At 39.2% G+C, this 14,370-nt stretch overlaps 1 protein-coding gene across 2 annotated transcripts in view; it reads right to left on the bottom strand.

Annotated features, from left to right (window-relative positions):
- PLPPR5 (phospholipid phosphatase related 5) overlaps positions 1–14,370 on the bottom strand; it is a 101,928-nt gene that overhangs the window by 36,636 nt on the left and 50,922 nt on the right. For both annotated transcript variants that reach the window (XM_034437257.3, XM_087889976.1), the window contains exons 2-3: positions 8,687–8,819; positions 5,584–5,834 (exon numbers count right to left, since the gene is read on the bottom strand). In XM_034437257.3, coding sequence (XP_034293148.1) covers positions 5,584–5,834; positions 8,687–8,819 — 384 coding nt within the window. The remainder of the gene's footprint in view (positions 1–5,583; positions 5,835–8,686; positions 8,820–14,370) is intronic.

The raw sequence follows: 14,370 nt of genomic DNA, 5'->3' as shown, positions 1-14,370 counted from the left end.
GCGGATTACATTTACAAAGCTTTCAGAGCTTTCAGCTCTGTTCTCTAGATTAGGAACAACTGAGCAGGAAGAATCTAGTTGTACACAACAAAAATCAAATTGTAATCATCTACAAAAGAGATTTCAATTTGTTTGGGCTAAGGAAATAATATAGTTCTGAAGGTACCTTTTAAAAAACCATTTGGTAGTCATCTAGAGTATAGTACCATGTTTCCCCGAAAATAAGACCCTGTCTTATATTTTTTGAACCCTGAAATAAGCGCTTGGCCTTATTGCCATGCGCTCAAAAGCCCAATTGGGCTTATTATCAGGGGATGTCTTATTTTGGGGAAAACAGGGTAGTAGTGTAGTGTAGTGTAGTGTAGTGTAGTGTAGTAGAGTAGAGTAGAGTAGAGATGGTAGTATCTATAGCGGGGGGGCGGTCAAACTCGATTTAATGGAGGGCTGCATCAGGGTTGTGTTTGACCACATGGGGCTGTGGTGGGCGTGGACAGGGTGGGCATGGCCAGCTCGATGTCACTCATGTCAGGGGCCCCTGTGGTGGCCCAAATGCTCTGCCAGCAAAAATGGGCTCCCAAGCTCCATTTTCAGCTGTGCGGCCCTCCCGAGCTCCATTTTCACTGGCAGAGGCACCACGGGCCAGTCCTTCACTGTTTCTAGGGCAGCCCCACAGGCCGGATCTAAGCGCCCCATGGGCTGGATCCAATCGCCAGGCCTTGAGTTTGACACCCAGATTTATAATTTGGTGTTGAGTTGCAATACTGACTGGCGTGAGAGATATAATTACTCACATTTTAATCCATCTACTAAGAATGCTATTTTTGGTACAGTGATTAAGGTATCAGGCTCAAAACTGGGAGACTGTGAGTTCTAGTCCTGCCTTAGGCACAAAGCCAGCTCGATCATCTTGGGCCATGACGGACTGAATGAAGTGGCAAACCATGACATTGATACATCACAATGTACAATAAATGGACCTCCAACTTCACAATGCGTTGCGAATGAAGATGGCTTTGTGATGCAAGTCGGGTTTTATATTCACTGTTCATGGATAGATAGTTATTTTCTTCATATTATAAATATCTTTGTATCAGAGATCCCAAATAATTCTTGTTGCCCTATTGATAAGTAAAAAATGAATTCTAAGACCCAAACCATTTTTTCTTTGTTAAAATATTAAAAATTATCTTTAATTTTAATGGGGCCTTAGCAGCTGCTTTGATTTCATTTCCTTGAATTATCGAATAGTTCTGATAATTGAATAGTTTTGTTTTTATAGTTTTGTTTTTATTCCCCCTCTCAAACGAAAAAAACCCTCTTTTTATAAGTAGATATATAAAAGCATATGGATCATTCTAAATGTAGCCTTCGTTAATGTCACAGTTACTATAGTATTCCTTCCATTACATTTTCTGCATATTTTTTTCTTTAATTCTAAACTGTACAAAATCCACATGTTTTCATGTATAACTTTCATTTCCCTACATAACTTTCTCTAATAAATGTGTTTTAATGCATCTTTTAATGTATGGCATTTATATGAATCTTTGAACAGAGAACCATAAAAGCTAGCACATGCTCTTTATCACTTTTCAATCATGTTTTGATTGTTTATACCATTTCAATCCCAAAGTGCCCATTGCTTTTATATCCTAAGTAATTATGTCTATATAGATACAGGTTTAGATATTGTTATATGCATCTAATTTAACATGCAGATCTCTTTCTCTCTCTCTCTCTCTCTCTCTGGAATTGTTATGTTAACTAATTCAGATGTATGATTTTCAACTTGCAAACCTAAATGAAGCATGCGTTAAACTAATGACGTGTAATCATGTTGCTCTGGATGTCTAAAAGACCCCCTAATGTCAACATTAATGTGGTCAAGTCAGCCTGCCAAGCCTGTTTTTCACTCATGCAGAAGAATGAGACGATAACTGGGACTCCGCATAAAACCACATCAGCAGAAAAAAAAAAGGAAAAGATGTTGCATCTTTTTTCTGCTAACCAAGCGTGAGCATTAATGGAAGAAAATGCTCTCAGACAGGATAAAAACATTCCCTTGCTTATTTTGCAACAAATGCATGTTCTTATCTCTCCTTATGTATTTCCATCAATTATTTAAATTTGTATGAAAAGCCAACTGAAAAACGAAGCCTGGTGCAATGATAAGTAATTTAAGCAAGTTTTGCATGTTGTTATAATAGATTTAGTTACATGTGATCCAACATATAATAAACAAATCCCGCTCTTGAAATAAACTGAGGATTTTCAGCCTGATTCTGGTACACAAATCAGGGACTTAAAATAACAGATACCTGCTACAGGCAACTTATGCTCTAAAACAGGAACAGCTGCATATGTCAAAATTGTATAGAATATATCTGGCTGGAATTTCTTGAACAGCAGATTTTTCTAATGCCAAAGAAATCTAAAAAATTTATTACACACGCTCTCTTTCTCTTTCAGCAAATGGCCGTAGACATCAAAAGATTTTTGACTTTATACCTTCAAGGTAAGATCTCCCATTCTGTATTTTTACAAACTAAATAAATAAATAATAACTTTATTGTCATTGTACGTGTATACACAGTATACCTATACAACGAAATTCACTTAACACCCAAAGACCAGATCCAACACAAATAACAATCCCCAAATACATTCCCACCCACCACAATTCCCCACCCCTAAACCATCCAAACATCCACACAACAGACCAAGTAATACTGTCCAACAGCTCATTAATGGTGGCCCTTTAGTTCATTGTTGAGTGCAATTATAGCTCTGGGATAAAAACTATTCAGAAAACATGTGGCCCAAGTTTTAAGTGTTCCGTATCTTCTGCCAGAAGGCAACAATCCAAAAAGATTGTAAGCAGGATTGGAAGAGTCTCTGAGAATGTTATGCAACTTCCTCAAACAGAGAGATTCGAAGATGTCGTCCAGGGCTGGTAGCTGTAGTCCGATGATATTCTGGGCAGTTTTAATGATTCTCTGTAAAGCTTTTTTGTCCGCTACAGAGCTGCTCCCATACCATGCAAGAATGCCGTATGTCAGGACACTCTCAATGGTGTGCGATAGTAGGACAGAAGTAGTATACTCATAGAAACAGAAGTGGGGGGGGGACGACATTGTATTAAGGAATTTATTGCCAACTGTGCACATTTTTATCAGTCTTTACTAGTTATATCCTGTGATTCTTTAGTTTCCAGAATGTTAGATAAACATTCTGGATTGTTTTACATCTGCAAGGTTGTTAAAAGCATGGGTTTTCAGATCATATTCTTGGTCTTGGACATAGTCTTACTCATCCATTATTCTACTTATAGTGAATTCAATAATGTAGCTGTTAGTGAAGCATCAAGGGCTTGTCTATATGAATTGTGACCTGTGCTGTCACACTATCAGTCACATTTTGATAGGTTGCCAAGAACTCCACAAATCTCCTATAGAACTGCATCCTTCCTTTCAACCTTGAGAATGCCCAGATAGGTGGTCACAATATTCTAAGGAGGCATCTTCTCCTACTTCCAAGATTGCAAAGAAATCTTCCTAAATTCATACTAGACTACCAACATAGTGGTAAAACGACAACAGTTCTTTACTCCTTTAGAAGAAGAAAAATAAAATAAAAAGGTTTCCTTACCCATAATGCAATTGCAAGGGTATAGTAAAGTCAAAAGAAAAAGTTCTCTATCTTGTTTGATCAACTGAATGATCTGATTGCCAAACCACCAAGATTAAATCCAGCCATTGAAAATAATTTGCTTAGATACCAAAGCCAGCCAAAATCATAAACCCCAACTGTTAAAAATAAAACAAGTAAACAAGTGGCTTAATTAAAGATTTGTAATTTACCTTTTTGTAGAAATGTAAGAACAAAGAGAAGAACAATGGCATTTAAGATAGCCTTAACATTTTAAAAAAGTAAGGAGAGGGACAAGCAACTGAACTTTCAATATTTTGTATAGAGTCTATACAAAATATACAATACTATAGACATACATTATACATATAGCCTTTCATCACACTCGCTTTGTCAGCTCACTGGTCAGCTGATGGATAGGCTGCCTTCTATTTCAGGAGGAGAGCTTCTCTCCCCAATACAACAATGGAGTTAGGCAGCCTACCATAAAATTGGGATGACTGCACTACTATCTGCAACAGGACACAGGGTCAACCATAAAGGGCCACACATAACCCATCAATCAGATATTGGAAAGACTCAGTGTCAGGCGCAAGCAACCAGATCCACACGTGTAGAGCACAAGCTAACTATTATATTGTATTCTGCCTGTAATACAGGAATCTCCCCAGACTATTTGCCTTCTCTTGGGAACAGATAGATAAGTTTCTATGGAGCTTAGCAGTCCTGGATCTGTGCAACAATTCAAGGCTAATTCCCTGCTTGAATCGTCCTTCCTACCTGGCTGGGCATTTCCGAACACACAGTTCCACTATACCAAGAATTTCTTTTTAAGAATGGAGAAATATTCACAGGGGATTCCCCCTTCTCTGGATATCAAGCAGAGAGGCTGGATGAGATGACCATCAAAATGCCCTCTAGCTATGCTTCTTCCTTATCTTTATAACATTAATGTATTCCTGTAGCAATGCTGTGCAACCCTCTGGAAGGATAACGTAAGAACAAATATGCAAAGCTTTGAAGCCACCTTTGGAAACTCCTTCACAAATCAAAGTGAAACCGTTGCATTGCTTCCAAAGCCTCCCCTTTTATCTGCCTAATATATGGGACAGAGGAAGCTGTCAGGGACAAACAAAGGCCCCTAAGAAGAACATCACCTTGGGGTCCCGGAGTGTGAGTGACGCTGACTTAATCCAGCCTCAAGCAACAGCATCGCTTCTGTGCCGTGCTGAGCCCAACATCGCTTCCCCAATGTGAAGTGCCTCACTGAGACGAACAAAGCCCACTTTGTACAGAATTAATTATTACATATCATTTGAAGTTGAAACAGCAGGCGGTGCTATCAAAAAGCAATATTTAGCCCTTTGATACATTTGAGGAGTGGAGCAGTGTTGCCCTCATTCTCTCTTCCAAACGGGACACGTTGGAAATTTAGGATTTTAAAAAAAGGAAAATTTGATTTTTTTTAAAAAAAAGATCATTTGACTCTTAGCTATATGACGTTATCCTAAGCTATGAATCTGGTGAACGTAATATTGAAAGAACCATGTACATAATACTGAATGTAATACTGAAAGAACTCAAAGTAAGGTCAAAGATTCTGTGGATGTCATAAACAAGCCAAGAGGCAAACCCTGGAGGAGAGAAATAAATGGCCACAATGTCAATCACATCACCATCTGGAACACCTGCACATCTAAAACCGATTTAAACTGTTCCAAAGTCAACATGACTGATACCTCTGTAATGATATAGCCCATTTATTCACAAGTGGCTTATATTATTATCTGACCATTGCTTCAGCTGTCAAACAAGATTGAAAACAGGTTTCACACTGCTGCAGTGGTAACCGGGCAAAAGTTGTGGGACATCTACAAGTTGAAGTCATCTGAGGAGAAGGCCAACAACCTGAACACAATTGCCGGGTTTACTTACAGTGATGTATGTTGCTGCATATATACTCAGAGCTGCTTCTTTGGAAGGAAAAGTTTTTCGGGCTTTCATGACAAGATCAGGATTTCCAGAGCAAGCCTCTGCACCACCGACGAACTGTGTAAACTCCTGACATCCCAGAGCTGTGTAGTTGGGCTTGCAAAGTGCAAGGAAATGAGGTGCAAGATTCCCAGTTACTACTTGTCCAGCATTTACAAATATGTCTGTTGCAAAAAGTCCAAATGCATAAATGCCTAAAGAAAGGGAAGGAAAACAAATAATTAAGTTGCTATTACAGTAGCGCAATAAAATGAATAATCTGATTAATAAAACAGTTGATTAATAAATAAGTAAGATATTTTGCATATAAGCTTGGTGAAAGGCACACTGCTAAGAGAAAATGAAAACAATATAGAACCTTGTCCTGTCTTTGAACATACCAATGCAGACATGCTAACTGAAATCTTGATTTATTTTTAGGTGTGTTATGTTTGTAACAGGTAGAATCATTGCTCCTCTCTCTGTGTGAATATTGGTGGTGGGGCCAATTCTTTACTAGTAAGTTTTGGATCCTATGAACCTCTCCTGTGCCATCAAGGACTTTATAGATGATAACTAGTTTTCTGAACTACATCTAGAATCTTACTGCTAATCAATTCAGCTCATGATAATGAAATGCTCTATTGGCATAGGGTGGCATGCATGCTCGTAATTCCCTTAGCAGCTGCATTCTGGATCAATTGCATTGCTACAAGTGGTCTTCATTGCTACAGTCCACACGTGAAGTTACCAAGTGTGTGGGACTATCTGGTCCAGATATGGGTGCAACTGGTGTGCTGGATGAATTTGTAAGAGTTTTATTGTTACATATCTTCTAAGCAGGAGCTGAGAGTTCAAAGAGACCCCCAAATGGTGCACCAATCCTAAAGGGGGAAGTGTAATCTCAATCCATGGAATCCACCCCTACACAGCTTCCAAATACTGGGACAAGATCTTGACAGAAAGATCTGGTTGGACTGAGATTGAGATGTCATCAGTGTATTGGTGAGAGTTGACCTCAAACTGCTGAATACCTCACCTAGTAGCCTTATGCAAATGTTAAACAGGAGGGGTGAGAGCATTGAACCCTGAGACACCCCATATATCAGGGGTCTCTGGCTTGATTCTTTTTCCCTGCCAACATTGTCTGGATCCAACTACAAAGAAAGAAGGAGAACTGTAGAACTCATAATTCCCACAAATGGCCCAGAAAGATAATATTAGAAACCACTCTGAGATTAAGGTGAACCAGGATGATTGATTGCACTATAGCATCCCATTCAACCAGAGGTCAGTAGCAAATATAGCCAAAGCCTTCTCAGTTCTATGTTCTGGTTTGAAACCTGACTGGAAAGAGTCTAGATAATTTGTCTCCTCCAGAGCCCTCAGTTGCTGCAGCCTGGCCATTTTCTCAACAATGTTCCCCCAAAAGGGAAAGGATAGAGACTGGATGAAAATGGCCAGACCTGTCAAATCCAGCAGTCTCTTAATTTTAATAAGGTACAGAATCTATGGACCAGAGGTGGGTTGCTACCGGATCTCCCCGGTTCTTGCGAACCAGTAGTGGAAATTTTGAGTAGTTCGGAGAACCGGTAAATACCACCTCTGCCTGGCCCCGCTCCCAATCTATTCGCTGCCTCCCGAGTCCCAGCTGATCGGCTAGAAGGAAAAAATCAGGGCTCACTTGACAAAGAAGAGGAAAAAAAAAACAAGACACAGTAGCTTTAAATTGAGAAGCCAAGAAGCCTCCCAACTGATCGGCTAGAACCGATCCGGTCCTTGTAAACCCCTCGGTGGTGGCAGATTGGCAATTGAGGCCAAGCTGCCTGAAAGCGGTTTCCGATGCTCTCGGTGGTGGCAGAGCGGCAAAATACTGTTTAACTGTTTACACTCTTGCCGCGGTGCTTCAAAGGGCCGCCCTACAGTTGATCAGCGGTAAAAGTGTGGTGGTAGACCAGTGCACTCCAAAAACAAATGGGTAGACTGGCGCACTCCAAAAACAAATAGGTAGACCAGAACTCTCCAAAAACAAATGGGTAGATCGGTACGGCTCTGCAAGCAGTAAAAAGCCCGGTAGACCAGTACCTCTGCTAAATCCTAAATAATTGTTTGTCACATGACCATCAACCCATGCCCACAAAATAAGCCACGCCCACAGAACCAGTAGTAAAAAATTTTAGAACCCACCCCTGCTATGCACTAATTGCAAACCTTAGCTGTCCCCTTGTATGTTCCCTGGCAACAGTAAATAAAATATTAGTCATTTCTGACATATTTCGCCAGTATGACACAAATAAAATCCAAACCCACTTTTAACTTCAACCATGGTCATGTCATTCTATGCAAGTTAGGATCTCTACTCTACAGGCCACCTTGCTAATCCACACATTGTTGCTTGCATCTCAGCCATATGGAAGTACAGTAGATGCAATGAACTGATACAAACTGAGAATGTTGGTTTTTCAATGGCATCATGGCTTGAATCTTATATAGCATGAGTTCTCAAGAGCAGAGTTTATTATTAAAGGAGTGATGAGAGTTAAGATCAGATGGATAAAAATCAATGATTTTTTTAAAAAAATCAAAAAAATCAGATTTTTTTTATTTAAGTCGGATTTTTTTTTAGTTTTATTGAATTTATTTTAATAAAAAACTTTTGGGGTAAAAATCTATCGGATAGTTTTCTATTTAAGATACATAAATAATTTAGTTTATTCAGCATGAAATGGAGCTTAGTTATGTAGCATGAGGCTGTATATTCTGCAAAACTGGGACTATCGGTGAGTCAACAGTGGGTCAAAGGAGTAGCAGAGATGACAGTTGCTCTTTAAAAATTATGATTTAAATCGAGTTGATTTAAATCAAGCCTTTTTACTAGTGATTTAAATCATGATTTAAATTGTGATTTAAATCAACTCGATTTAAATCAAATCCACCCTGGTTAAGATTATAGTTGTATATGGGAACCTCAAGAACCCAGAGACAATTCAATTGAGCAAGAGGTTTACATAACTGGATGACACATCCTAATGCATGAAGATTAGAAAATAACACCCAATATTCTTACCAAGGAACCTGACAGTCCTGCGCACCAGTGGGTTTATATAGCAACAGTCTCCAGTTAATATTGTTTTTTCTTGGTTTTCAAAATCCCGTGTGGCCATCTGTAAGCAAAACACTGCAGTTTCTCCAACAATAATCTGGAAACAATGAAAAGAAAAGGAAGCATTAGATTCCATAAATACAAAGCGATGCTACACTAAAGATACATTTAAATCCATCCATAGGGGAAAGATCCCATAAAGTTCATTTCATTTTCCAGAAACAAATTATAGCAAGACTAAAGCCTAACAACACTTTTAAAGGGTGCTGTGCACAAAACACAGACAAAGTCTAATAATGAGATATTCGATTGTATATTACCTTCTGAGTCCTTCTTTCTCAAATGGAGTTTTATAGAATCCTAGCATTGCATGATAGATTCTGGTTGGGAAAAAAAGTCTGAACTTTGCACATTGCATAATGCCAGTTCTTGCAGTGATGGATTTTTTTTTTACACACACTATAACTCACCTGCTGGCCTACTGCTTTGCTGTTGTAAATATTGTAACAAGGATTTGGTAGGTCAGAAATGAATTTTGGATAGATAATCCTTATTTAGTGACTGCAATGTTCGGTGAGCATTTAAAATTATGACTATGCTAAAAAAGTAACTTTACAACCAATGGCTACATTTACAACCTCACGATTGCCTTTCTAAGTCAGTATGGCTTCTCCTATGCCTCTCGTGTTACTTTTCTTTTTTGTGCCCCCTTGCAGAATGGAGAAATTGGAGAGAAAGGGATTATAAGAGAGTAAGCAGGCGCACAATGGGGAATACACATTGGAAGGAATGTGGTGGCACCAGCAGCGCCCCCCCCCCCATTGATAGACCCAAGTGCCTGAGACAAGCAGCCTGGTGTATTCCCCATTGCGTGCTTGTTTACTGTCTTGCAATCCTATTCTCTCCAATTAATGTAAATACAAAGATTAATTCCCTTCTTGCTAATTATCTCAGCACAAGAGTAGCCATTCCAAAGGGCATGAGAGTGGGAAAAACGAAAGCAGGGTCATGGTCATGTGATTCCCCACTTAGCAAACGTTTCAATTAGTGACAGAGTTGATCGCAATTATGATTGCTAAATAGGATTGCCTGTAATTTGTCACACCCCTAGTTGATCAGTGATCCTTCGGAAGATGAAGAAGACCAAAAGAAGAAAATTGGGAATATAAATGTGCAATGCTTCAATTCCACTGAGGTGTTTCAGATGGTGGTGCAGGTTAACAGCTGCATCTTTTCCTTGGATCACTCAGCTGTTGCAGGAAGGCTTCTGTTGCAGCTAATTGATTGTAGAAGAAGATGCAGCTGCTTCAATAAGTCACTGCCAGATTTGTTTTCATGCTTGTGTGTATTTTGGAACATCTCTTTTGAGTCAAAACGCGGACAGTCCCAGACCTAGCAACAGTGCTGCAAGGGCATCAGATACCACCCCCCACAATTTTAGCCTCTGTGGATAAAGCCACAGTCTCATTGTCCAGTCCATAGGAATCCCTGTCTTCGGGTGAAGAGTTAAACACCAGGAAAGCAGAGAAATGTTCAGTTGCACAGAGGAGCAAGTAGCATAAGTATGTCTACTTAGGGGCAATGTGGTGCTGAAACCCAGAATGATCAGTGGCAACTGTGCTCAGTCAGGAACTCCAAGCCTCCTCTATTTAAGACCCCAAGTGAAGAAGGTAGCTTACTGCCAAAACAACTTATCCCACCTTGCACTTTCCTTCAAACTCTTTAGTAGCTGGCTCTTGGTTATCTAGTCTTGCTGTGAATCCTTGCCCCTACCTTGCCCCATGAACTCCAGTTATAATAAGGACAGACCTTTCCCCTGGAACTCAAACTATATATGCACTGCTCAAAAAAATAAAGGGAACACAAGCAGAAGACATCCGAGATCTGAATGAATGAAATAGCCTTATTAAATACTTTGTTCGTTACATACAGTACAGTAGTTTTGTGTTCCCTTTAGTTGTTTGAGCAGTGTATAAACTACTGTATGTAAAGAACAAAGTATTTAACAAGGCTATTTCATTCATTCAGATCTCGGATGTCTTCTGCTTGTGTTCCCTTTATTTTTTTGAGCAGTATACATTTATGTCCACGTCTGCTGGGTTTAGGAGTCTCAAACTGTTAAAACAACCAACTCCAGCTGGGATGGGGCGGGGGAGAAGATTCAGTAAGTATTTTCTTGCTTTCGGTAAGGATGAGGTGCAACATCAAGAAATCAAAGGTGTAGCCTACATAAGCTCTAGTGGGGGAAAAAATCTAGAATTTTATATAAGGGCATGTAAAGAAAACAAAGATATCCTCCATAGACTATAAAAAAAAGAATCAAGAATTTTATATGAGGCCAATACCTTTCTTACATACAAGCTTCAAGTCCTCCAAGAACTCCAGAGTTCTTCAGGAGTGAAGATGGTAAACAGAGCTAATAAAATAGGAAACAAATGGACAGACAGAGGGAAAGAACAACCCCCAGCCATCCAGTCTTCATTTAATTATGCTCTTAAAAGTTAATGTGGAAAAATATCAATAGATTCCACTTGCTGGTGAGATCATTTTTGAATGTCACCAGTATCTACGCCTGTTTTAAAGTGAAGAGGATGACAAAAGAACTAGGTGGGAGTAGAGAAAAGACTGTGGATTGACTTGTTTTAGCTACTGGCCCTTTACAAATGTCATGGCAGGCTGGAGATTGTACCCAGAGTACAATTAATGACAGCATCATTCACCATGGATCTGTTACAGAAGAGGTTATCATTGGCAAAACGCTATATGGGGGCCCACCATAACCTTTGCACCAGTATCACTGAGGGAAATAATGGTAGCTGGTATTCTTACCTAGTGCTTAGAAAACTACTGGAATAAAAGAAGAAAGGAATAATGTTCCCCTATTTTTGAAACCGTGTAATTAATCTGTTTCTTAGAACTTTATCTATCACACGCCAGTGTAATTAAGTTTTAGACCCTCAGACATTGGTAGAGAAATTTGAGAACTGTAGTTAGATATAGTTTAAGATTTCTTTTTTTATAGCATGTTAGTATAATGGGAATAATGCAACACTGAACATGATTAAAATAGAAGAATGTGGCAATAAAACTTAATAGAGTAATACAGGCAAATGAATAAAAGCAATAAAATATGTACCACACTGTATTTACAAGTGAAAGCTTTAGGGGAAAAAAAACTAGCAGCTTAAAGAGATTTATAAAGGAAATTATTCTGAGGATACAGGCAGTGGCAGTAAAGTATTTTTCAACCTCTAGAACAGGGGTGGGCAACTGTGGCTCTTTTATAACCTGTGGACTTCAACTCCCAGAATTCCTGAGACACCCAAGATGTCTCAGGAATTCTGGGAGTTGAAGTCCACAGGTTGTAAAAAGGCCACAGTTGCCCACCCTGCTCTAGAAAGATTGCCAGCAGTGGTGGGAATATGCAAGTTATAATCCAACAGATTCAGAAGGAATCTCTTTCAGGAATGTTCAGTTTTATGTGGCCCGCCAATTTTTTTTTAAAGTAATAAATTCACAATTGCCCTGTTTCCCCAAAAATAAGACCCTGTCTTATATTTTTTTGAACCCTGAAATAAGCGCTTGGCCTTATTGCCATGCGCTCAAAAGCCCGATTGGGCTTATTATCAGGGGATGTCTTATTTTGGGGGAAACAGGGTACTTCAAAAGACTTGCTGCCCAGTGCCCCCAAGCTTCATAATCACCACCAGCTCCAATGCTGCCTTTTCTCCACTAGTCAAAGAACAGCTGATCAGCATATTGTTTTTTTCAGCCTGTGAGGATTTTTAATTTATCAATATGACCCCTTTGCCTCCGTGCAAGTCTCATCTAGAGTACTGTATATTTATAGAGGCCTTTATATTGGTTTTATATTCAAAGCACACCTACAACGGGGTGCTCTCAAAAATCTAAACAGTTCTTTTTAGATGAAAGGACTGTCTTTAAATGAAAGAACTAATGAAATTCAGACCTATGGTTTTCCTTCACTTTTCAGGTTTGGTTGATTTGTTTTTTTAAAAAAAATTCTGAATTAGATTCAGGTCATTTCTGCCTATGCATGCATGCATGGCTCCTTTGCTTCGCTGGCTCTTCCAACAGAAGCTTTCCCTGTGTTTACACATGATGTGCAGAGAACTGGAGCAAACTTTCGATGCAGCTGTGCCAAGCCTTCCAGACAACGCAGCTGCCTTGGCATTCGGAGGAAAAGCCATTCATTCATGCCCGCATGCTTTGAAAAGGGCTAACAGATAGACGGCTGGATCATCACATATGTAAAACATCTTTACATTTATTGCACAGTGATATAAGCTGCCCAGAAAGGACTGTGAACCTTGAGGCAATTATATGCTTTTCTAAGTAAGCCGAGCTATTTAAAACTAATATGCATACACACATATATATACACACACAAATAAAAATAAAGAAATTGGGCGATATATGTTTCATTGACAGCAGAATTTTTTAAATATTCTAACTCAGAATCCTAGTATAGCCAGAAAAAAAAATATCTACAAGTAAATCCTCTGAATTCCTAACTAGTACAGACTGTCTAACCTCAATGATTTGAAAGACGTAGCTTCTATATCTGAAACCCTTTTACGAGAATAGGATTCAAACAAGGTACATAAGTTGAACTTGACCTGGAAGGAATGATAAACAGAATTATTTGACAGTAACAGCATTGTTTGCCAGTACTGGATTTTCATCAAGAACAATTGAAATGTTATTTATTTACGTGATATTTTGTCTGAACCTTTCACATGACTATGTAGTTCAGAGGTAAACATGTCCTCCATCAATACCACCCTGGTAAACAACACCATCAATGTTGTTTACCAATCTGGAAAACAGCAAGCCCACCATCCAAATCCCCACAGCCTCCAGACACTGAGAAAGTACAAATGACATTACTTGATCAATCAGGCAGAAAAGTATATTGACGATACCTCACCCTAGGGCAGTGAACAATCTCACCAATAGTTCCATGCAGATAGCAATAGCACTATAAAGTATATAAGTCTAAGCACTATAAGACTTAGACTTATATACCGCTTCACAGTGCTTTACAGCCCTCTCTAAGCAGTTTACAGAGTCAACATATTGCCCCCAACAATCTGGGTTCTCATTTTACCAACCTTGGAAGCATAGAAGGCTGAGTCAACCTTGAGCCCGGTGAGTCCCGAACTACCAAACTGCTGGTAGCCGGTGATCAGCAGAAGTAGCCTGCAGTACTGCATTCTAACCACTGCGCCACCACGGCTGTTATTGTTAAAGAAGAGTGGGATGGAGTAGAGCTTGGCTCTCAAGCTTTCTCCTTCAACATCAGCTGGAACCAACCTTGGAAGAAGAAGAACTGCAATACTGTATCTTCCTGCCTATTCATAAGTTTTTTTTTTTTTATTGAAAAAGTTTTCAAATACAAATTTTTCCCCCCTTTTTTTCCCCTCTCCCTCCCCCTCCCTAACCCCCCCTCCCCACCCATCCCCCCCTGTGACTTCTTCATAACAAAAAAAAACCTAATTCATAACAGATTACTTACTCCCTCCTCTAGATATTGACCTTTACTTACTAAAAATATTATTAATATTATAACATCCCCCTTTATCCATACATATCAGAAAAGAGAAAAGAAAGGAAAAAAAAAGACA

Source organism: Pantherophis guttatus, chromosome 3, assembly GCF_059756535.1.
Source record: "Pantherophis guttatus breed Tessera chromosome 3, ASM5975653v1, whole genome shotgun sequence".
In the NCBI taxonomy this organism is placed as follows: Eukaryota; Metazoa; Chordata; class Lepidosauria; order Squamata; family Colubridae; genus Pantherophis; species Pantherophis guttatus.
The sequence above is the reverse complement of the archived record's forward strand: the minus strand, read 5'-3'. Positions and strand labels throughout refer to the sequence as shown.